We start from the raw sequence: 25,721 nt of genomic DNA, 5'->3' as shown, positions 1-25,721 counted from the left end.
CGCAGGAGCTGTTGCTGCCGCTGTGTTCAAGTACCGTCGAAAATTACACAACTTTTTTGTTGTTTCAAATTCAGCAGTTGCTTGTGGCAAAATAATTCTTCCCTATATAAGGTGCCTGAGCCCATTGAAGCTGACCCCCCCCACCCAGATAAAAAAAAATCAAAGCAAACAGGCTGAATTTGCCCTGTAATTTCCGACGGTACATGAATGCAGCAGCAGCGCTCAGAAGCAGCTTCTGCACTGTGTGAAACCATTCAGCTGGAAGAACGAAGTCAAACTTAAACAGTAACATTACAAAAACTAAACAAAAGATTAAAAAACATCAAGAATGACAGCAAAATGAAACACGGACGAATTGAGGTTTTACTTGCCTTTCATTAATTTTTCAACAGTTTAAAAATCCTGATGAAGCGCCAGCTGCAGGAACGAAGCTGAGCGAAGGTTAAACAATGCCAACGAAAGTCCAGGTTTCTTGTTTTGTTAGGGCTTTGTTGCCCTTTGTTAAGTGCTGTGTGACTGAGCCATTATTTGATGGTTGCTACTGGTACATCCTTGGACTGACTTAACCACATTAAATGTAATAACTTTCGGATATTATCGGAGGAGTAGCATGTTTTCATAAAGCCTGTCTGATTGGGATGTCTGATACTATTCAGAACCCCTTGTAAACACAGGGCCAGCACTTCGATAAATATTTTACAGTACAAATTCAGCAGGCTAATTGGCCTGTAATTTGATGGGTCTGTATTATCTTTGTCCTTTTTTGGTATCAGAGATATCAACGCTTCATTAAAAATGCGTAAGATCTGTTCCCTTTCAAACGCTTCATGAGAGACAGGTGCAAAAATGTCTGTAGGTTTTATAATATTCTGCAGGGAATCTGTCATAACCGGGGGATTTCCCAGCTTTCATCAGTAAAACTGTTTTTTCTAATTTCCACCTCTGTTATTGGAGATTCAAGCAAATTTACATGTTCCTGAAGCAGTTTTGGCAGATTGAGTTTGGAGAACAATATCTCACTTTCTTTTTTAAATTCACTTTCGGACACTGTAGAATAGTATTTAAATACTTGCGTATTCCCAACCCATCCCAATGCATTTGCACAACACATAGTATGATTGCACATCACATTGATGGAATGAAATTGTTTCCTATGAATAAAAACAATTCATCATGTGATGACGCCTTTATAGCAATATGTGTGTAGTCAATAGCTCCGATTACATTAGGGCAGGGGTTGGCAACCTGTTCCAGAAAGAGCCATGAGGGTGCAGGTTTTCTTTGCAGCCACTGACTCCACCAGGTGATTTCACTGATTAACTGATTCCATCTGCTCAAAGTGATATTAATCAGTAATATCACTAATCAGTAATATCAGTAATATCGAGATTGTTACCAGAGCAAAGTTCAAAAGCCAGCATCTGTGATGGTATGGGGGTGTGTTAGTGCCCGTGACTTGGGCAAGTTATACATCTGTGATGGCACCATCAATGCTGAAAGGTCCATCCAGGTTTTGGAGCAACCCATGCTGCCATCCAAGCAACGTCTTTTTCAGGGACGTCCCTGCTTATTTCAGCAAGACAATGCCAAGCCACATTCTGCACGTGTTACTACAGCGTGGCTTCATAGTTAAAGATTGTGGGTACTAGACTGGCCTGCCTGCAGTCCAGCGCCCATTGAAAATGTGTGGCGCATTATGAAGCGCAAAATACGACAACGGAGACCCCGGAGTGTTGAACAACTGAAGTCGTACTTCAAGCAAGAATGGGAAAGAATTCCACCTACAAAGCTTCAACAATTAGTGTCCTCAGTTCCCAAACGGTGTTGTAACTTCTCACTCGGTAGCAGTAGTGTCTTCACTTCCCTCATCATCATTGAAGTTGAAGAACTTCTCGGCTGTTGTCACTGACTTGAAATTAATATTTTTGCCATTCCACTTCACCCTGAGTGTCGCTGGGTACGCCAGAGTGTACCTCATGTTACATTTCTGCAGCTTCTGATTTATTACCGTAAAAGCCTTCCTCTTTAGTGCCAGCTCCCTTGTCATGTTTGGGAACATGGACTTCTCTTTAGCTGCCATAATGAGCTTCTCCCTCGCTGATTGTCGCAGGAAATGAACAAGCACTGGTATCGGAGGTTTGCTCAGGTCAGACACCAGAGCAGGAGTGCAATGAGCTTGCTCTATCTCAAGCTCTGCATCATCAACATTAATGCCAAGCCCCTCCTACAACATATTTAGAACCCAGCTCACAAGTGGCCCATCAGCACCAGTGGCCTTTTTTAATCCAATAATTCTTACTTTATTTCGTTTGCTCTGGTTTTGAAGCACTTGAATATGCTGCCACATCGCATCCACCAGCTCTTGCCCGCAGCCATTTGTAGCTGGTCGATTGATCCTAACAACCCAAAATGCATTTTAATCCCAGGTGTAAATGGACTGTTTGTGTGGATGATTCAAACACTGCTTTAAGTCGGGTTTCTGGATCATCAGTGTGACTGTGATTCTTCCTCTCATCACAGCTTCAGGAAATCTTCCGGAAGAAAAATGAGAAGAAGGGGAGGAAAGGAGATGCTGAAAAGTCGGCCCAGTTGGTAAGAAAGTTGGTAATGGCTAAATATTCCACGGATTATCAGCATTTACACGAGATGGATGTCAAGCATGTTGCTGTGGTCAGCAGGGCAAAGCTGACACACAAAGATTCAAAAATGTTCTTATTGAGGTTAACATCATTCTGAATTAACTTCCTATGAGAAAGTTTCTGCCTTCCTTAAATGAAATTTTAACATCCATATTGTGACACAATGCCACCCTGTGATACATTTTGAATCGTTCTGAAAGTCCAAGTTGAGGTTTTTGTGGGGGAAAAAAAACATGGATGTGTTATGAATGACATGTCATGCTTGAAGTTGTCATCTGTATTTCAGAAGATATTAGTGAATTAATCCCTTCATGTAATAATGTTTAAGGTGCATGTGGCTTGACTGAGTTTTTTTAATCCCTGTTTTTACTGAGACATTTATCCCTACTTGTTAAACTGGATGCACTCTTAAAATAATGTGTCCTTTTCATCATATCTGTGATAGATGTTTGGTAGAATCTTGCTTAACGATGTTTAATTGCATGTTTTACAGGCGGCTAATTGTTCACGTTCATCAGTAAAATTAATTTACTGTCCAGTAGGCTGACAGCTAAAGGCACCTTCACACATAACACAAATGAGGCCAAAGGCGCACGAAGGAGGATTCGAATGGCACCCATGAAAATCTGTGCCGCACTCGAACACCTTGTACAGCAGTCGGCCGTTCGGCCGCAATACATGCACTCCACATTTGTGTCGTGTTAATGCTGGAACCCCAATCGAACGGCAGTCGAGATGAGGTCATACTGCTATTTGATTGTGGTCGCAACATTCGTACGGCATGTCGTACGCAGGTCGGACCATTTGGGCGATGGTCAAGGGGCTGCATGAAATCAGCCACATCGAACCCTGGCTGAATGTCGTGAATGTGCCACAATTCACACCAGCGGAGGGCGAATGAGGGCGAATAGCCCCCGAATAGCCGTTCGACCCACACTCGGCCAGAGTCCAACAGCAGTCACAGGGCACTAAGAAAATGTGGGCCTATTTGCGCAGCTAGCAGGAATGGAGTGCCCAGGACACCACTATTGAGGTGCGGTCGAGGTGGTGAAAGCTCAAAAGGCGGTCAGTGTGTCAATTACATCCCCTCAGCACCACAAATGGCATGCGAATGTGTTGTCCCCCCCCCTTAAGCACCACATATGGCGTGCGAGGTGCGGCCAAGGTGGCGAAAGCTCGAATGGTGGCTGGAGTGCAGTGTAATTGCTGTCTAGCACTGCGCGCACATCTGGACGGGCTGTCATGTCCATGATAGTCGTGATTTAATAGATATATATATTGTCATTCCCTCCCACAGTGTATATGAGACATTATGATCATCATAGCTGTAATATGACGTGCAGGTGCGCGCAGTTTGCTGCTTGCTGCTTGCCCAAATCGATGAAAAGCTTAGTGCGCTGCCACCAAATACAGCTGGCCGGGATGTGAAAGCTGTGAAACACCTATCATGACATATACAGCTTTTTCCTCTGGAGGTGGAATTACCGGGCAGTATTGTGCCCACACCACCACAACAGAGATAAAAACAAAAACTCAGCTGTGAAATGGCTCCAGATGCGTGTCAGAGCGCTGGGTGAAGACTAGCCACGCAGCACCCTGTGCTGTACATTCCATTCTGCTGACAGCTCCCACCGTGAGCTCACAAAAGTGTCGTCCCATATGAATCCCGTATAAATCCCATATAAACCCCATGTGACGTGGCGTTCTGCAACCATTGCGCCATCCAACTGGACAGTGTGACAGCCTGCTGTGCACCACGCCGCGTGTCATGTTATCGTATGATCCACACGGTCTGTCCGTCATGTGGAGCATTAACTGACAGCCAGGACACGCGTGGCCAGTGTGGCCAGGTCATGGGCCCCACATCCTGGAGAGGAGAAAGCCGTGAGCTCGTTCATGTAATTGCTTTCCTGGTCTGGACAGGGGTGTGTGAACAGCTGAGAGAGAGCAGATGAAAGAAAGGTGTGGAATAGGACACAGAGAAATGATAGAGTGGGAGTGAAGACATGAGGTAAAAGGAAGAACAAAGACAAGATGGGGTGAGGAGGTGACACAGTCCGTTTGTGATGGCTTCTAACCACATTCTGACCATTCGGACACCATTCATTCACGCCTGGCTGAATTTGTGCCCCACTCAAATGCAGCTTGATTTTTTCGGGTGTCGCCCATTCGGCCTGTTTTTGCCTGGAACGGCCTGATTGGCACACATTTGTGTTATGTGTGAAGGCACCTTAACTGGTTTTGATTCCCAAAATCAAACAGAGGTCCCTCCATTTCTCAAAAACTGCAAATGCAGGGCTCCAGACTAACTTTTTTCAATGGGACCAATCCTCTCTGGCTGCACTGTAGACAGCAAGACAGCCAGAGGATGCATAAATGTCACAGCCTGTATAGACAAATGAACTTTCCCAGAAATCTGACCCAATTTCCTTACAGTGAGCACAGTATTCAGTATATACAGGCTGTTTTAGGCTATTGAGAAAGTCAGCGAATGAGTGAGGTTAGAGTCTGTTCACACACTGGTATTAAAAAGTAGTTAACAAATGTGAAAAAAGTCATAAAGCACTTTTAAATTATGAACCATATTTAAACAGGATGTAATCAACACGTACATATCATAACAGCCTGAAGGAAGCCACAGGACAGTAAAACTCCCCCAACTTAAACCTGAAGTGTAACAGACGTAAGCACACATGCAATCATAGACTTGTTGGAATAGGACCATTCTTTTGCATTGTGTATTCACAGTCTCTTTCCTTGCATGTACTAACATGTCTTTTACCTTCTCTCCTCCACCTCCTCCTCCTCTCTGGCTGCACGCTGTGTCTTCCTCTTTCTCTTCCTCATGTCTCTCTTTGTATGTTAGACTATGCAGCTGTATGGATATCAGGTTGTCCCCATGAACAGCGTATGTATCCAAAACCCCATAGTCTCTTTTCTGTTTTTCTTTAGATGGATAAAGAGATTGATGGGAGGATGAATAGAAGAAAGGAGAGCTAGTTGTTTTAATTACCTGATCTGAAATATAGATTAAAAAAAATCTGAAACTTTAACCAGAAATATGTACGAGAAATAATCTGGAGTGATTATTCCATTATTCCTAATATTTACATGTCTCTTAACATTAGGTTTTATTTGAAATGAAACAATTAAGTGAATGCCCTTGTATACCAGAGATTAATATACAAATAATGAATGTTTGAGTTCAATGGAATGAATGTTTCATGAGGTGAAAGATGGAACAAACCATTCAATGAGGCAAAGCCGAGTGGAATGGTTTGTTGAATGTTTGTGTATTTGTTCCATTGCAAGAATGAAAAAAAAAAAATCATTATTTGTTTTATATAACAGTGAAAATAGATCCTTGTCATTTGATATTTTATTAATATATAAACAACAGAAAAGGGACTTACAATTTGGTGTTCGTCACTGGTACTTAGCAGTCTAACGCAAACTTTAAATAGGAGTCCAAAATTGTTCTCAGTCAACTTACAAAAAACAATTCTGACAATGTAGTCTGTGATGCCGTGCACTGACTTTGTGTACACAGACTGCCATCTGCTTTCCTCACTCCAGCGAAAAATCACATGAGAAATTTGTCCATCTTTTCATCTGAACTTCATCCATCCTTACGGGAAGGTAGATTTGTTTTTTTGTTTGTTTTGTTGGTTTTTTTGTTTTAGAAGAATTAGCATCGTCAATTAGCTCCTTCAAATTGTCGTTCGCCAGCAAATCAAACTCTCCCATGTTTCGCTAAACACCTACCTCGGTAGTGTGAGCATGCGCAGTGGTCGGGCGCACAATTACACTTTACATATAGCACCAAAATTGCACGCTAAAAAGAACTATTGCACAGTAAATGAAACACAGTGGTAATGGTATAAATGATCCATGCCACGTGACATACAAACCACCAATCAAATGACAAGGATCCACTCAGTTGTTATATCATAATTCATGAGAAACATTCATACATTAATATTCAGATAAACACATCTTAATGGATCATTTTACATCAAGGATGGAGGTTTTATTTTATTGCATCAAGTTCAACTGCTCCAATATTTCTCCTGTTAACATATCCAGGCCAATAAAAGCGTAGTGTGAAGATAACACCTTATACAGAACTATTCATACATGCACTGGTGTTAACAAGCAGCAATTAAACAAAAGTTAAATCATGTTAGATTACCATAGAAACACTTACATCCAATGCAAAGCTATGCACAGACCAGGACAAGTGCCACTGCCTATTTCCACCTGACTCAGATGCTGTTGTTATGTTTAACACCTGTGAGCTCTAACTCAACATAGCATGTGTGGTCAGGTTCAGAGCTCACGGACGGATACTGTCCATAGGTCCATGCCACATCATGCAGTCCACCATAATACCGCTATGAATTTTTCCATTATAAAAAAGCTGGGTTTCTACTATGGAATAAGGGAGTAACAAGATGGCGTAGGTGTGTTTGGCAAGCCATTTGCAATTTTTCAGTTGATTTATTGTGTTTTTGTTTTGGATGACAATATTTCTCCTCTCCTGGCTTTAACATCGAGTTATGATCCCTGAAAGCGTCTGCTGTTTTTTTTTTTTTTAATTACCATCATTCTAGAGAAATGAGCAAGTTACTTCCTTTTAGTCCATGGGCTACTAGGGGTCCACATGCCCCCCTCCTCATGACTTCTTTGGTATGATGTTATGCATATAAGCCTACTATTTCAGAAAAATGATTAACATCAAATAAAGTGGTACAAAATATAGGTTTGAGGTCTACATAGACAGATTCTTTTATTACAGTAAGACTTCCACATACCCCAACGTACAAAAAATATAAAATGGAAATTCATGAAATTAGGTCTCTCTAGTGGCCCCGAAATGTCCCTAAATTGCTCAAAATCTGTTTGCCCCCATACTCCGCTGGGGGCCTATGGTGACCCCCGGGCCCCTGCTGATTTTCAGAGGTCTTTTTTTTCTTTGTCCGTTCTCATCCCTGTGAAACACTTGATACAGACATATTTTTCATTCTGCTTCACCATGCATGCTCATCACCTTACTGACCTACAAGCTATATTTGAAACAGCAAAGGGTCGCACAAAGTGCTGCACTGATATCAGCAAACTGCCACAATCATATAGTGCAGTGTTTACAGCAGCAGTACTTGGGCTACATGCCTTTTCAGGTTGTAACAGCACTAGCACATTCAGATCTAAAGGAAAGGTGAAACCTTTGAAACTGTTGCAGAAGCATCAAAAATTCCAGGCAGCATTTGTGGAACTAGTGGAGTTGTTGACGGTTGCTAAGGGGGTGGTGGCTTTGCCAGAGGAATTCACCTGCTTACTGTATGGGGACAGACGAACAATAAAAGTGAATACATTGAGACATACTTGACTTCTGAAGAAGTGTGGTGAGGATGGAAAGCTGAAGTCATCCGAGAAGATTGACATAGCCTCTTTGCCACCATTTCACAGCTCCTTAGTTGAGCACATCAACTGGGTAAATTTCCAAGTCAGTATATGGAAGCATGCACATATACTTAAACTGGACATTCTTGTTCCTACCAAAGGTCATGGCTGGACTGTTGAAGGTGGGCATGTTGAGTTAAAAGTAAAGAAGTGGAGGTCTAGTGACAATCCTGTGCGATCACCACCACTGGAAACTACACTCCCCAGAATGCACCAGCAAAATGGCCGCTAATTGCTGATGAGAGCACCTGATAAAAAAAAAAATGGTGTCTTTCAGTCTTCGCTCACCAAACTAACTGAAAGGAAGAGCAAGCTCTACTCAGGAGTTTACGCCAAAGACATCAATGGTCGGTAAATATGTCTTTATTTTTTGGTTGCAATGGTTAATTTGAAATGCTTATGTTTGTACTTGCAATGCTTCTTTTGTTTCTTTGGTGGAGTTCAAGTTGAACCGCTGCGTTGCAATATTAGTTTCAGTTTGGTCATTTAAATTCATACTGTGTTTAACAAGTTAAACATAAGTTAAGCATAAGTTTAAAAAGTCTGAATTGTGGAGAGTTCAAAATAAGTTTGTTAGTTGAAAACTTAAAAGGGAAAAATGTGTAAAAGGCTTGGAGGAATACAGCTGTAGGTATTTGACCTGTCTTTGTTGCATTTGTTGTCTTTAATTTGTTTATAGTAAAATGTAATACTCTAATTCTTTGATTCAGTTAATTCATTAACTTAATCATTAATTCATTTAAAATGCTTATTGAATTTGATGGATGAAATGCATTTCATTTAAGATGGTTAATTCATTTGAAATTAGGTAATTAGTTTAATTCATGCATATTAATTTAATTAAAAAGCTTATGTTCATTATTGAGACATTAATGTATTTGTTTAACTGTTTGGGAACATTGTTTGGAAATATTTTGTAGGATGATTAGATTTTCATTGTTAACCTTTGTTTTCTGTGCTTTGAAGGTTATCAACCTGATGTTTGCCAACTGATCAACATGAAGCCAACAAATCTTTAAGTTGGAAATAAAAGTTGATCAAAATTTGGAAATGAGTTGTACCTGTGTGCCCTCTTGGAGTGGAACAAGAGTAGAACTTAACAGGGCATATTTATCCAAAATGGTCGGGAAAGAATGTGCTGACACCTGAACTTGTTGACATGATTGACACCATGAGCTAAGAGGATGAGGAGGAGGACAGTGATACTGAAGGCTAGACTGGTTCTAAGGCACCCTTAGTAACTGCCAAAATTTGGTAATTTGGTGAGGTTCAGACCTTACTTGTGTGAAGTACCTTGAGGCAACTTTGTTGTGATTTGGTGCTATATAAATTAAATAAATTGAACTGAAATTGGCAGTTGGCTAAATAATGCTTATCAGTGGCAGGAAGAAGCCAAAATACAATTTAAGTGTTGGCATAATTTTACCAGAGGTTTGTATGAAAGTGACAAAATGGTACATTGCGCCATCTGTGCGAAGGGGTTAATCTCTGAAACTGTGGCACCCCTGTGGAATTCTTTACAGTCAAACATTGTTGGTGCCTACCTTAAAACATCTGAAAAGTTGGTTGAAAATCTCCATCCGATTTGGCCACAGCAGCATTTTAAATTGGGAAGGTGAATTTTGACTTCTTAGAGTGCACGTGACCTTTTGGTCTATATTTACATAACCAATGACATAACTGACATTTAATCAACACCACAAGACCTTTCAAATGACACCTAATTTGCTGAGATATTAAAATAACTCTGTGGTCTGATCAATTTAATTTCCCATACCCCTAAGTTTTCAGTCTGTTCATTCAGTGGGGTCACAACAGGTATTCGACTCAAACGCATATTTTGTACCACTTAATGTTAACATTGTTTTCTGATGCAGTAGGCCTGTCGTGTCCAACCAGTCGATCAGTCAATCATGGGCTGAGTTCCAGTCGATCACATGAAAAAAAATAAAATCTGTCACTGGACGATGCTAACTTCTAATGCTAACACGGCTAAATCCACTCTGGTCGCCTGAAAATTCCAGGAATTGAGGAGTTGAGCAGCACAATGATTCATGGTCCATAAATATGACGAGTGATGAATGTGGCAAACAAGATTGCAGTGTTCTGTTCTGGCCAGGAGTCTGAGGACGCATTTATTCTGTTCGCAGCTGGAGGAGACACATCTACTACACACAGACATTCGGTGGCTCAGCAGAGGTAAATTCCTGGAACGATCTTTGCCTGAAATTAAAGAATTTTTACAACGTTCAAATCATGCTGAACATGCACAGCATTTGGATTTGAAAGCAAGTTTAAAAGCAAATTACATGTGCTATCAAGCAGGTCGCAACAGTGTGACCTGTAGAACTTGCCACACATGGACACAGAACTTTTAAGGACACAGACTGGGCAGATCCTGAGTGCACGTTATGTGCAGAGCATCTTGTCAGAATTTGGCAGGTGCTTCACTGACTTTGCGTCCAAAAAGCTTGTCAGTTTTCTCTGTTTTCCATTTTGGGAAAATATAGATGTGGACTGTATATCGTCCAAAGTGGCATCACTCTTCAACCTGGATTATCACACTGAAAAATGACGTTGAGCTCAAATCCAGAACAACACCTGACATGAATGTCCAAATCTGGAATCTAATCCAGACAGAGTGCATGAGTGCCTGCTTATGGCTGCACTCAGCTTCTACTGTCTGGACTATGTGAGACCAGCTTCCTTCTCTGGGCCAGAAGTCCCACTAAGGTAGGGAACAACTTTTCCAGCTTGAGGCCAGTCCGAGGCCTACTTGTGCTTATTCTTTTCCACCATGTACATTTACTTCAGTGATGCATTATTATTGTTAAAACGTGCCAGAATATATTGTATTATATTTGTGCACAATATATTGCACAAATATATTACGAGGTCTATTAGAAAAGTATTCGACCTTATTTTTTTCAAAAACCATATGGATTTGAATCACGCGTGATTGCGTCAGACAAGCTTGAACCTTCGTGCACATGCGTGAGTTTTTCCATGCCTTTTGGTTGCATCATTCGCCTGTGAGCAGGCTTTGAGTGAGGAGTAGTCCACCCCCTCGGCGGATTTTCATTGTCAGGAAATGGCGGAATGATCTGGGCTTTTTTTCCATCAGAATTTTTTCAGAAACTGTTAGAGACTGGCAGCTGGAAACCATTTGAAAAATTTATCTGGCTTTCGGTGAAAATTTTACGGGCTTTACAGAGAATGACTGTTACTACAGCTTTAAGAATGGCTTTAAGGACGCTCGGTGCGCCGCGCTCCGTGCCGCCATCGAGAGCCACAAACCACCGGATCTGTGGAGCCGGGACCGTCGCGTGCACTTTCTCTGGTTATCACAAGAGCTGGACCTCAACCATTTTCCGGCAGATTTCACTTTTAACAAGAGATTTTGTCATGGAAAGCCGAGCGGAGGCTTCGCGCGTCATGACCGATTCGCTGATGAAGCGAGACAAAACCACCTCCATTTTGGTCTCACAGGACGGCTTTGAGATGGCGTTCAGACAGCTGTCGGTGGTTTTTCCATCTAGTGATTATCCGAGAAATTGTGGATGTGCCTGGACATGCCAGAACATGTCCCGTGAGGCTACATCATGGCGTTGCTGTGCGCCATGCGGCACCACCGCGACGCGCGAAGCCTCCGCTCCTCTTTCCATGACAAACTCCTGTAACAGTGGAATGTGCCGTTCATTTCCAAACTGGACGCTGTGTTTTATCCGGGACGTCGTCTGACTAGCACAGGAACTGTGAAAAGACGTGGACATCAGCACTTTTTCGGCACATTGAGACAGACGTGCGGAGGAATTCCGCGTGTCGCGGCAGTGCCGCATAGCAACGCCGTGATGTAGCCTCACGGGACATGTTTTGGCATGTCCAGGCACATCCACAATTTCTCGGATAATCACTAGATGGAAAAACCACCGACAGCTGTCTGAACTCCATCTCAAAGCCGTCCTGTGAGACCAAAACGGAGGTGGTTTTGTCTCGCTTCATCAGCGAATCGGTCATGACGCGCGAAGCCTCCGCTCGGCTTTCCATGACAAAATCTCTTGTTAAAAGTGAAATCTGCCGGAAAATGGTTGAGGTCCAGCTCTTGTGATAACCAGAGAAAGTGCACGCGACGGTCCCGGCTCCACAGATCCGGTGGTTTGTGGCTCTCAATGGCGGCACGGCGCACCGAGCGTCCTTAAAGCCGTTCTTAAAGCTGTAGTAACAGTCCTTATTCTCTGTGAAGCCCATAAAATTTTCACCGAAAGCCAGATAAATTTTTCGAATGGTTTCCAGCTGCCAGTTTCTGAAAACATTCTGATGGGGAAAAAAAGCCCAGATCATTCCGCCATTTCCTGACAATGAAAATCCGCCGAGGGGGTGGACCACTCCTCACTCAAAGCCTGCTCACAGGCGAATGACGCAACCGACAGGCGTGGAAAAACTCACGCATGCGCACGAGGGTTCAAGCTTGTCTGACGCAATCACACGTGATTCAAATCCATATGGTTTTTGAAAAAAATAAGGTTGGATACTTTTCTAATAGACCTCGTAGATCTCGATACACAGTCAACTTTAAAATAGATCTCGGTTCAAAAAAGGTTGGGCACCCCTGTAGTAGGTCTATATACATATCATACCAAAGAAGTCAAGTTGTGGGGGGAGGTGGTGGGTGAGTGCATGTGGACCCCTAGTAGTAGTCCATGGACTATTTGTTTCTGTCAACTGTGTGTGTGTGTGGGGGGGGGGGAGATGAAATAACTCCCACTGATCCACTCTTATTTTGCTTTTTTTTTTTTGTTACCTTGTCACAGCATGATTTGACATTGTGTTCTTGATGATTTTCCCTCTCTCCCTCTTGTGCTGTCACCTTATATTTAAGTCTGGTGTTTTCCACTTCTTGACTGACTTTGAGTATAGCAAGTAAGGAGGAAGATATGCAGGACATTTGACCTCAAGAGTGGATACCAGTGATGTTCACAAACAACCTAAATCCAGTGTATTGAAAAGGGTTGAAAGTATGAGTTTATGTACATAAACTGGTCATCATATAGATTTCACTTTGCAGCGACTTCACTTCTGACCTTCTGTACATAACAAAACTCTAAAGTTGTTCTCTCTATGATAGCGATTAGCTGTAAGCTTTCTCCCATACAAGTCAGTCCCTCGCTCCTTCCACAGTTTGTGCGTCTCTTTTTTAGATCTGAACAAAGTACTTTTTCCATGTTGTGGCATTTTGGTATTTGAGAAAAAGGCAACATCCATCCTCAGTGTGCATAAAGTTAGATATGCCTTCTGTGTTCAATCAAATACATCAGAATTAGAAAGATTGTTCCCACTGATATTTTGATTCTGGTCAATGGATTGAGTCTAGAGTGCTAACCATTACACAGTGGAAATACTGTCAGAAATTTACAAGGTGAATTGACCATCTCAGCATTTCAGGTGTTGTCAATATTCTCATTTCATCTTCATCCGCTTTTCCAGGTTCGGGTCGCCGAGGCAACAGGTCCAGCAGGGGACCCCATACTTCCCTTTCCCGTGCCACATTGACCACCTCTGACGGGGATCCTGATGCATAAACAGGCCATTGTGGAGATAGTCTCTCCACCTAGTCCTGGGTCTCCTCCCAGATGGACGTGCCTGGAACACCTCCTTTGGGAGGCGCCCAGGAGGCATCCTTACCAGATGCCTGAACCACCTCAGCTGGCTCCTCTCAACATGATGGAGCAGCGACTCTACTCCGAGCTCCCCACGGATGACCGAACTTCTCACCCTATCTCTAAGGGAGACACTAGCCACCCTCCTGAGGAAGCCCATTTCGGCTGCTTGTACCCATGATCTAGTTCTTTCGGTCATGACCCAACACTCATGACCATAGGTGAGAGTAGAAATGAAGACTGGCCAGTAGATCGAGAGCTTTGCCTTTTGGGTCAGCTCCCTTTTCATCACAACAGTATGGTAGAGCGAATGCAGTACCGCCCCTGCTGCACCGATTCTCCGGACAATCTCATGCTCCATTGTCCCCTCACTCGTGAACAAGAGGCACTTGAACTCCTTCACTTGGGGCAAGGCCGTATTCCCTACCCGGAGTAGGCAATCCATCAGTTTCCGTCTGAGAACCATGGCCTCAGATTTAGAGGTGCTGATCCTCATCCCAGCCGCTTCACACTTGGCTGCAAACCGATTCAGTGAGTGTTGGAGGTCACCAACCGATAAGCCAACAGGACCACATCATCTGCAAAAAACAGTGATGAGACCCTGAGCCCACCAAACTGGAAACCCTCCTCCCCTTGACTATGCCTCGATATACTGTCCATGAATATCACAAACAGGATTGGTGACAAGGCGCAGCCCTGGCAGAAGCCAGCCTCCACCGGAAAAGAGTCTGAATTAAAGCCGAGCACCCAAACACAGCTCTCGCTTTGCGAGTACAGAGATTGGATGGCCCTGAGAAGGGACCCCTCACTCCATACTCCCGCAGCATCTCCCGGGGTACCCGATCATACGTCTTCTCCAAGTCCACAAAACGCATGTAGACTGGGTGGGCATCCTCCCAGGCACCATCCAGGATCCTTGTGAGAGTAAAGAGCTGGTCGGTTGTTCCACGGCCAGGATGGAACCCGCATTGTTCTTCAATCCGAGGTTCGACTATCGGCCGAACCCTCCTTTCCAGCACCCAGGAGTAGATTTTACCAGGGAGGCTGAGTAGTGTGATGCCCCTTTAGTTGGCACAAACCCTCTGGTCCCCCTTTTTAAATATGGGGACCACCACCCCAGTTTGCCACTCCTTAGGCACTGTCCCAGACCTCAATGCAATGTTGAAGAGACGTCTCATCCAAGACAATCCCTCCACATGCAGAGCCTTCATTTCTGGACAGATCTCATCAACCCCTGGGGCCTTGCCACTGCGGAGTTGTTTGACTACCTCATTGACTTCCACCAGGGAAATTGATGAAAATCCTCCAATATTGTTGTCAATATTATGGATTTTAATTCATATATGTTACTTTTAGAATTGCACTGTCTCTGAGTTTCAGCTGTTAACATGTATAAAGAATAAGGGCCCCTTCACACATAACGTGATTGAAGCAGAATGGTGCACGGAGGAGAAGTCAAATGGCATTTGTGAAAAACGCCTCGTACAGCTGTCAATACAACCTTTTGCGCACTGCAGTGGGCAAAACACAGAGTGCCCTGCAAGTGCACATTCGATCCCCCACTCGGCAGGTGTCGGTCAAATTCCAGGTGTCACACACGACCATCCAACACTGCTCGCTGGACGCTTAGAAAAGGCGGGGCTATTTGCACTCCTGGTACGAGATTAGAGAGCAGCTGACCACATTCAAGTTGTTTGTGAAAATTGTCTAAGTGCCCCACGAGTGTAGTGTCACCAAGCAACACACATGGGTGTGGTTGTGCTGAACTCTCTCCCCCCAATACATGTGGCTTGCATGTGTATTGTGCCTCTCCAACACATGTGGCATGTGTGTGTGTCGTGGCTCCCACCACTCCCCCCAACACATGTGACATGCGGGGGGGGGGGGAAGCACACTTGCTTGACATGCTGATATTTGTGACACGCACGCAGGGCCAACTGCACATAGGGCCAGCAGATGTGGACATAAGCGCACTGCATCATTCATGTAATTTCATGACTGTACGTCTATGACCATTGGTCATCTACAGAGAATCAGAAGGTTCATACTTGTATTGTCTGCTTGATAAGAGGAATTCAATAAATTAGTGTTTTTTATGGTGTTTTTTTTTTTCTCCACAGCAGCAGTGTGATGTGCCACACGTTCCAACTGCTTGTTCTGTTTGTGCACACGCACAAGCGTGCACGAAACCATCACCAATGTATCGTGCACGCCTGTCCAATCGTGTGTCCCTCCCGACAGCATGGTCGTGTTATGTGTGAAGGGGCCCTAAGATAGTACAACAAAGTATAAGAATGCAGATTATCCTCAACATGTTGCACTTTGCTGAGACTACAAATAATGAATTTAATAGTCCAACAGTGGATTCATATTGAGCTGCATTTTTAATCCTGCAAAATGGCAGAGCTTCCACTCATATATCTTTTTGTTTGGACTGTTTGTTTGTTTTTGAGGATTGTGGTGGGTATACAGCAGTCTGTATTAATGTCATCAGGATTCTGAGAGGACTCTTTAATGATTCTGGCTTCCACTTTATTGCTCAGACCACAAAACTACTCTGCTGTCAGTAAAATGTATTCAAAATGTCCTTCAAAGGTCAAATAACAGAATGGATGGACAGAAAGAGAGGACGAAAGAGGGAACCACAACAGTACCCCTCTGTCAATGGAGCTGAGTGATTGATCTCAGGATGATGGCAGAGGGAGGGATGAATGGATGGAGGGATGGCAGAAGAAGAGTAGCCTTGATAGCCTTGTGGTTTTGACTCTTGCTTGCCTCTACTGGTGGTTGGCTCTCACTGCGGTATTGTATCACTTCCTGTTCCGGAGCACAGTGGTGTTTTGCTGTATCTGTTAGCTGTTTAATCTGCGCAGTTAGACTGATCTAGTTACCTAGATAACGATTTGTTTCACAGTGTAATCTTCACGTGCCTTAACTAAAGCACTCCCTCTGCTGAATCACCTAAATTATTTACACATTATTCACTTTGTGTGTTTGTAGGAATCCGCTAGCTTAGCGCAGCTACTAGCTCTTAGCCATTTAGCATGGCGGCTTCTCCTGTCTCTCACGCACTTTTCTGCTCTGGGTGTGAAATGTTTAGTTATTCCTCGGCCTCCTTTAGCAGTAATGGTACTTGTAATAAGTGTAGCTTTGGAGGCCAGGCTGGGCGAATTGGAGACTTGGCTCCGCACCGTGGAAAATTCTACAGCTAGCCAGGCCCCTGTAGTCGGTGCGGACCAAGGTAGCTTAGCCGCCGTTAGTTTCCCTCTGGCAGATCCCAAGCAGCTGGGAAAGCAGGCCGACTGGGTGACTGAGAGTAGAAAGCGTAGTTCTAAACAGAAGCCCCGTGTACACCGCCAACCCGTTCACATTTCTAACCATTTTTCCTCACTCGACGACACACCCGCCGAGGATCAAACTCTGGTTATTGGCGACTCTGTTTTGAGAAATGTGAAGTTAGCGACACCAGCAACCATAGTCAATTGTCTTCCGGGGGCCAGAGCAGGCGACATTGAAGGAAATTTGAAACTGCTGGCTAAGGCTAAGCGTAAATTTGGTAAGATTGTAATTCACGTCGGCAGTAATGACACCCGGTTACGCCAATCGGAGGTCACTAAAATTAACATTGAATCGGTGTGTAACTTTACAAAAACAATGTCGGACTCTGTAGTTTTCTCTGGGCCCCTCCCCAATCGGACCGGGAGTGACATGTTTAGCCGCATGTTCTCCTTGAATTGCTGGCTGTCTGAGTGGTGTCCAAAAAATGAGGTGGGCTTCATAGATAATTGGCAAAGCTTCTGGGGAAAACCTGGTCTTGTTAGGAGAGACGGCATCCATCCTACTTTGGATGGAGCAGCTCTCATTTCTAGAAATCTGGCCAATTTTCTTAAATCCTCCAAACCGTGACTATCCAGGGTTGGGACCAGGAAGCAGAGTTGTAGTCTTACACACCTCTCTGCAGCTTCTCTCCCCCTGCCATCCCCTCATTACCCCATCCCCGTAGAGATGGTGCCTGCTCCCAGACCACCAATAACCAGCAAAAATCTATTTAAGCATAAAAATTCAAAAAGAAAAAATAATATAGCACCTTCAACTGCACCACAGACTAAAACAGTTAAATGTGGTCTATTAAACATTAGGTCTCTCTCTTCTAAGTCCCTGTTAGTAAATGATATAATAATTGATCAACATATTGATTTATTCTGCCTTACAGAAACCTGGTTACAGCAGGATGAATATGTTAGTTTAAATGAGTCAACACCCCCGAGTCACACTAACTGCCAGAATGCTCGTAGCACGGGCCGAGGCAGAGGATTAGCAGCAATCTTCCATTCCAGCTTATTAATTAATCAAAAACCCAGACAGAGCTTTAATTCATTTGAAAGCTTGACTCTTAGTCTTGTCCATCCAAATTGGAAGTCCCAAAAAACAGTTTTATTTGTTATTATCTATCATCCACCTGGTCGTTACTGTGAGTTTCTGTGAATTTTCAGACATTTTGTCTGACTTAGTGCTTAGCTCGGATGAGATAATTATAGTAGGCGATTTTAACATCCACACAGATGCTGAGAATGACAGCCTCAACACTGCATTTAATCTATTATTAGACTCAATTGGCTTTGCTCAAAATGTAAATGAGTCCACCCACCACTTTAATCATATCTTAGATCTTGTTCTGACTTATGGTATGGAAATTGAAGACTTAACAGTATTCCCTGAAAATTCCCTTCTGTGTGATCATTTCTTAATAACATTTACATTTACTCTGATGGACTACCCAGCAGTGGGGAATAAGTTTCATTACACTAGAAGTCTTTCAGAAAGCGCTGTAACTAGGTTTAAGGATATGATTCCTTTATGTTCTCTAATGCCATATACCAACACAGTGCAGAGTAGCTACCTAAACTCTGTGAGATAGAGTATCTCGTCAATAGTTTTACATCCTCATTGAAGACGACTTTGGATGCTGTAGCTCCTCTGAAAAAGAGAGCTTTAAATCAGAAGTGCCTGACTCCGTGGTATAACTCTCAAACCCGTAAGTTGGAGAGGAAATGGCGTCTCACTAATTTAGAAGATCTTCACTTAGCCTGGAAAAAGTCTGTTGCTCTATAAAAAAGCCCTCCATAAAGCTAGGACATCTTACTACTCATCACTAATTGAAGAAAATAAGAACCCCAGGATTCTTTTCAGCACTGTAGCCAGGCTGACAAAGAGTCAGAGCTCTATTGAGCCGAGTATTCCTTTAACTAGTAATGACTTCAAGACTTTCTTTGCTAATAAAATTTTAACTATTAGAGAAAAAATTACTCATAACCATCCCAAAGACGTATCGTTATCTTTGGCTGCTTTCAGTGATGCCGGTATTTGGTTAGACTCTTTCTCTCAGATTGTTCTGTCTGAGTTATTTTCATTAGTTACTTCATCCAAACCATCAACATGTCTATTAGACCCCATTCCTACCAGGCTGCTCAAGGAAGCCCTACCATTATTTAATGCTTCGATCTTAAATATGATCAATCTATCTTTATTAGTTGGTTATGTACCACAGGCTTTTAAGGTGGCAGTAATTAAACCATTACTTAAAAAGCCATCACTTGACCCAGCTATCTTAGCTAATTATAGATCAATCTCCAACCTTCCTTTTCTCTCAAAAGTTCTTGAAAGGGTAGTTGTAAAACAGCTAACTGATCATCTGCAGAGGAATGGTCTATTTGAAGAGTTTCAGTCAGGTTTTATAATTCATCATAGTACAGAAACAGCATTAGTGAAGGTTACAAATTATCTTCTTATGGCCTCAGACAGTGGACTCATCTCTGTGCTTGTTCTGTTAGACCTCAGTGCTGCTTTTGATACTGTTGACCATACAATTTTATTACAGAGATTAGAGCATGCCATAGGTATTAAAGGCACTGCGCTGCGGTGGTTTGAATCATATTTATCTAATAGATTACAATTTGTTCATGTAAATGGGGAATCTTCTTCAGACTAAGGTTAATTATGGAGTTCCACAAGGTTCTGTGCTAGGACCAATTTTATTCACTTTATACATGCTTCCCTTAGGCATGGATGACCTCTAATTTCCTGCTTTTAAACTCAGATAAAACTGAAGTTATTGTACTTGGCCCCACAAATCTTAGAAACATGGTGTCTAACCAGATCCTTACTCTGGATGGCATTACCCTGAACTCTAGTAATACTGTGAGAAATCTTGGAGTCATTTATGATCAGGATATGTCATTCAAAGTGCATATTAAACAAATATGTAGGACTGCTTTTTTGCATTTACGCAATATCTCTAAAATTAGAAAGGTCTTGTCTCAGAGTGATGCTGAAAAACTAATTCATGCATTTATTTCCTCTAGGCTGGACTATTGTAATTCATTATTATCAGGTTGTCCTAAAAGTTCCCTGAAAAGCCTTCAGTTAATTCAAAATGCTGCAGCTAGAGTACTGACGGGGACTAGAAGGAGAGAGCATATCTCACCCATATTGGCCTCTCTTCATTGGCTTCCTTTTAATTCTAGAATATAATTTAAAATTCTTCTTCTTACTTATAAGGTTTTGAATAATCAGGTCCCATCTTATCTTAGGGACCTCATAGTACCATATCACCCCAATAGAGTGCTTCGCTCTCAGACTGCAGGCTTACTTGTAGTTCCTAGGGTTTGTAAGAGTAGAATGGGAGGCAGAGCCTTCAGCTTTCAGGCGCCTCTCCTGTGGAACCAGCTCCCAATTCAGATCATGGAGACAGACACCCTCTCTACTTTTAAGATTAGGCTTAAAACTTTCCTTTTTGCTAAAGCTTATAGTTAGGGCTGGATTAGGTGACCCTGAACCATCTCTTAGTTATGCTGCTATAGACTTAGACTGCTGGGGGGTTCCCATGATGCACTGTTTCTTTCTCTTTTTGCTCTGTATGCACCACTCTGCATTTAATCACCTCCACAGCATGTCTTTTTCCTGGTTCTCTCCCTCAACCCAACCCAACTCCCTCGCCCCAACCAGTCCCAGCAGAAGACTGCCCCTCCCTGAGCCTGGTTCTGCTGGAGGTTTCTTCCTGTTAAAAGGGAGTTTTTCCTTCCCACTGTCGCCAAGTGCTTGCTCACAGGGGGTCGTTTTAACCGTTGGGGTTTTTACGTACTTATTGTATGGCCTTGTCTTACAATATAAGGCGCCTTGGGGCAACTGTTTGTTGTGATTTGGCGCTATATAAATAAAATTGATTGACTGATAAAGAGGTCAGGAGAGATGAACTTACAAAGTGAGGGAGGGAGAGAGACAGAGAGAGTCTGTCATTTGGAATGACTCTGAAGCTCCACTTGTAAAATCATCATCATTTAGCATTCAGATAAAATGTAGAAATCTGGTCCGAGTTTTGTCCACTTGTATATTGAAAGAATGTGAATTGACAAGTATAGTATTTCAAATCAATTAATTGCTGAAATAATTCATCATAATCTTTGGCTGTGGGAAATTGTAATGGACACTCGACTTTATGTTCTCACAATTTATGAACTGAACTACTATTTATTTATTTTTTTTTTTTGGAAAAGTAATTGACACAATGAAAACAATTGTAGCTGCAGGCCTAGTACTCTATCCTGCACCTATTCATATCTGAGCTGTTCTTTCTCTCTCTCTGTGTGTGTGTGCCTGTTCCACACGCACACTCTTTGCCCTGCCAGTGTTGTGATCGATAGCTGCATTGTCGCTGTGACATTAAGAGCAGCACAGGGTCGTGCCAGAATAACTCCATTTTCCCAGGAGAGAAAGCCAGTGTGGGTGGTCGAGATCTTAAGGTCTTATTTGGCTTTTAACAAAGCAGGATGGACACTACAACAGATCACTTTCATAGTGGCTGGGACAGCAAAATGTTGCTTGTTTACAGTAACATAGTCATCCAAGAAAGTGAGCTAAAGTGTGTTGAGTCAATACAGAGAGCGAGAAAGATGAATAAACTAAATAAAGTGGTACCGTCAGTAGCTTATAGTCCATTATATATACTGTTATGGCCTCGTATGAAACTTCAATTTTATATTTGCAACTGGAGGACTCTAAGTATATTTTTCCTCTGCTTTCTCTGACACATATTACTAGGCTTTGGAACAAATCGGACGCTGTATAAAATGCATTGATCGAACAGATAAATGAATGAGTCCATCCAAGATCAGTAACATGATAACTCAAAAACAACTAGAGTACCGCGCTCGTAAAACGCAAACCTCCACCAACACTAGTTTCCAATTCCACAAATTTTTACCTTGTAAAAAATTTTCAAGGTCAAAGTTTTGTTCGAACTGGCTTTTCATAAGCTAAAATATAATACAAAAAAAAGTGGATCAAAAGGGCTTTTCAGTGTCAAAATACATTGCGCAAATAGAATATCGCATGGACTCGCAGTGAAAATGTCCACATATATATATATATATATATATAGATATATATATATATATAGATATATATATAGATATATATAGATATATATATATATAGATATATATATAGATATATATATATATAGATATGTGTTGTTGTGCTGTTATGTGAAAAGAGGCTGTGGAAATTCCCCCAACTGTGGCAAAGGGATAGGGCTGCACAATATTTAATTTGGGCATCGCCATCACAATGTGCATGTCATGCTCCTGCCCATGATGGGTTCAAGTCTTAAGTTGTGGGTTCTCATTGGCTTCCAGGTTCGGAGCCTTCTATGTTTTTATTCATGTCATGCCATGCTTCAGTTATGTTTGATATTGTTTAATTTTCATGTCAGGTTACCATGCTCAGATTGCTATTGATTTTGTTTCATTTATCTTCTGTGTGTCATTTGCTGGCCACATATTTTCTGTATTATTTGTCTGCTTTCACTCTTGGTCCCTTATGTTGCTTTAGTCTTGGTTTAATTCTGTTTATCACATTTATCATAATACGATATTATACATTAGTCATTGGTTTTGGTTTTCATTTATCTTCAAGTGTTTCGTATCTGATTATGTTCCATTTGTCACTTATTATCAGTTAGTTCTTTCTATTTTTTGCACTATTTTGTAGTCTCTGGTTTTGTCGTTCTGTTTATTTGTGTAGTATTAGTTTATGTTGTCACCTCGCTATTGGTTATTGCATTTAAGTTTATATTTTAATCAGTCTCACTCCGGTTCTAGTTTTGATTATAATCATTGATCATCTTGTTTCCCATCATTTACTTTAGTCACGTCATTTCCAAGTCTTTTCCCTTTTTGTTGTTTCACAGTAATTGTTGTTTGTTGAGCACCTCACATTTTGCACTTAGTTATCTTGCCCCAGTTCTCCCTTTGCTTTTGTCTCACTGCACCCTCTTGCATATACCTTTGTCTTCTCCAGTCACGCCCCCTTCCAGAGACTTCCTCACACCTGCTTCACATCAGCGAGATTAGTTTGCTCCTTATTTAATCCCTCACAGTCTCACAGCTCACTGCCAGATTGTTGATTTCATGTCAATTTCCAGCCTCTGTCCCGTGCTTATTTTTTGTCCTGTTGTGCTTGTCTGTATTTTGACTTTGCCTGTTTTTGACCTCGAGTTTGTCTTGCCTCTGATAGCCAAACACTGTGAATTTTGACCCGTACCTGACTACACCTCAGGCTCTCGTCTGTCTGCTACCTCTGCCACGCTGCTGGACCACACGTGTACCGACCTCCTGTCTGTTATACTCATTAAACCTTTTTAGAACTCTATCAGTCATGTGAGTTTGCAGTTGTGTCCAAACTGTTTGTGCCACGCCTTATAGTGCACATGTGCGATTGTGAGATTGCATGACTCGCTATGTTGCTTAATTACATTAAGCATGCCTGTTTATACTGCCAAGTGATAAAGATAAAAATCTGCTTTCATTTTTCATGCATAACCAACAAAAGATGTCGAAGACGTTGAATTTGCTTGAATAAAGGATCCTGGTAATGCTAGTGGGTGACGTACCTTTTCCCTTGCTGCGCTGCATGCATCAATCACATTCTAAGCTAAAAAAAAACAAACCAAAATAGGCAGCTCCCTTGCAACTTCTCTCGTTTTCTATGGCCAAAAATTATACTTTTTGAAAATGGGTCCCAGAGTGGATAAATCTGAAAACTCTGACAAGCAATATGGAACATTTCTGAAATGATGACATTATAGCTCTGCCTCTGTAACCTCAGCAGCTAAAAAAAAATGACATGTTGTTGTTAATAGTGTAATTTAACATAGGATTTTTTGTTTGTTTTTATTAATGTAGCACTATGACACTAATCAAATAATTGCAGAGAGGACTTTCAGCTTTTAAAATTAGTTATTTTTCTTCTTGTTGGCAAGACTCCTAACTCAGGCTCAAACTGAGAAATGCACCCAGAGCACCATATTATAACACAGAGGACATGTTTAAAAATGTTGCATTTATTCACAAGCAATTTCCATGGTAAGGAATTTAAGTATTTCCAAATGGTATCTTCCAAAACAAGGGTGTCTTCTGTCAGTAACAGTTTTCTTCGGTCTGTGATGATGAATCTGGCTGAAAGGATGAAACAGGTCAGATTAAACAACTTTGTTTACTCAGTTTGGCATTTTGAAATGTTCTAGCCTCCTGTTGCTGCATTGATTAGCTCCTTACACTGGTTATGCACATGCTCCCGTCTTGTTCTCCATTTCTCGTGGAAGCGTTACAGCACCACATCCAGGCCTGGCATATATACTACAGTGTTTTCAGTGAATTTGTTTGGATGAGATATTTCTGGAAACGGTGTCATGTTTCAACACTTTTTGAAAAAAGGGAACATTTCTTTTCTGTGTGGACAAGACCTTAGAGGAAGGGAAGAGAATCACAGAAAAAGAAGACTCAGTTGCAAAAGGAAATCAGCTTCAGACATTTGGAACTATTTTAGATAGCGAATAGATGAGCCTGCAAGATATTCATATATCACAATATATGCTATGTGCAAAAAAATTGCAATGTCAATTTTTTTCCAATATCATGCAGTTTGACCTGGAAGGCACAGTCCTGTAAATAATAATGAAATAAAGTAATAATAAATAAATAATATACAATCATGATAATAAAAAACGTGGCTCCACAGAGTACAAAGAAAGAAAAAATAGCTTGAAAAGTGCGAACAGGGCACTCACCCACTTGCAGAAAGATGTGCCCGCAGGATCCAATTTCAATTCATTTTCATTTATATAGCACCAAATCACAACAAAGTTGCCTCAAGGCGTTTCACACAAGTATGGTCTAACCTTAACAACCCCTAGAGCAAGCACACAGGCGACAGTGGTAAGGAAAAACTCCCTCTGATGATTTGAGGAAGAAACCTCAAGCAGACCAGACTCAAAGGGGTGACCATCTGCTTGGGCCATGCTACCGACACAATAGACAATACAGAAAATTTTGGGAGTCCATGCTGGTGTCCAGGATGGGAGGCCTGCAGAGGAAAACACCCATTCACATCTCTGGATGGAGGTGCACCTTAAACAGAGAGAAAAAAAAAACAGAATTAGGGGGCAGAATGAAAACAAGTACAGTATAATTTATCAGCATTTAGCAACAAGAAAAACAGAAGAAATAATAAGGTGATCACTGGCCCTAAGCTTCACTAAAAGATCCAGACTGACTCTCTTTACTAATTAAATGAATTTAAAAGGGTACAAAGCATAGTACCATACTATGCCAGTGTGCTAGCCATAAACAAGAGAAAATAAGTGCTTCTTAAGCCTGGAGTTGAAAGTTTCTACAGAATCTGACTGATGCATGGAGATCATTCCACAAAGCATGTGCACAATAAGAGAACCTGCAGACTTTTTATTCACCCTAGGTACACAAAGTAGTCCTACACCCTGAGAACACAGAGCCCGGGCCAGCATGTAGGGTTTAAGTAGGTCTGCTAAGTAGGGAGTGGCTAGTCCATGAAAAATTGTATACGTTAGTAACAGAACCTTAAAATCTGATCTCACAGGGACAGGAAG

At 42.0% G+C, this 25,721-nt stretch overlaps 1 protein-coding gene across 6 annotated transcripts in view; it reads left to right on the top strand.

The window, feature by feature from the left end:
• micu3a (mitochondrial calcium uptake family, member 3a) overlaps window positions 1–25,721 on the top strand; it is a 167,480-nt gene that overhangs the window by 90,589 nt on the left and 51,170 nt on the right. For 3 of the 6 annotated variants that reach the window (XM_034187494.1, XM_034187491.1, XM_034187489.1), the window contains exons 7-8: window positions 2,521–2,592; window positions 5,506–5,547. In XM_034187494.1, coding sequence (XP_034043385.1) covers window positions 2,521–2,592; window positions 5,506–5,547 — 114 coding nt within the window. The remainder of the gene's footprint in view (window positions 1–2,520; window positions 2,593–5,505; window positions 5,548–25,721) is intronic. The other 3 variants (XM_034187492.1, XM_034187495.1, XM_034187493.1) reach the window with 1 other exon arrangement.

This window comes from Thalassophryne amazonica, chromosome 15, assembly GCF_902500255.1.
Source record: "Thalassophryne amazonica chromosome 15, fThaAma1.1, whole genome shotgun sequence".
In the NCBI taxonomy this organism is placed as follows: Eukaryota; Metazoa; Chordata; class Actinopteri; order Batrachoidiformes; family Batrachoididae; genus Thalassophryne; species Thalassophryne amazonica.
Note: the sequence above shows the minus strand (reverse complement) of the source record. Positions and strands in the feature narration are given on the sequence as shown.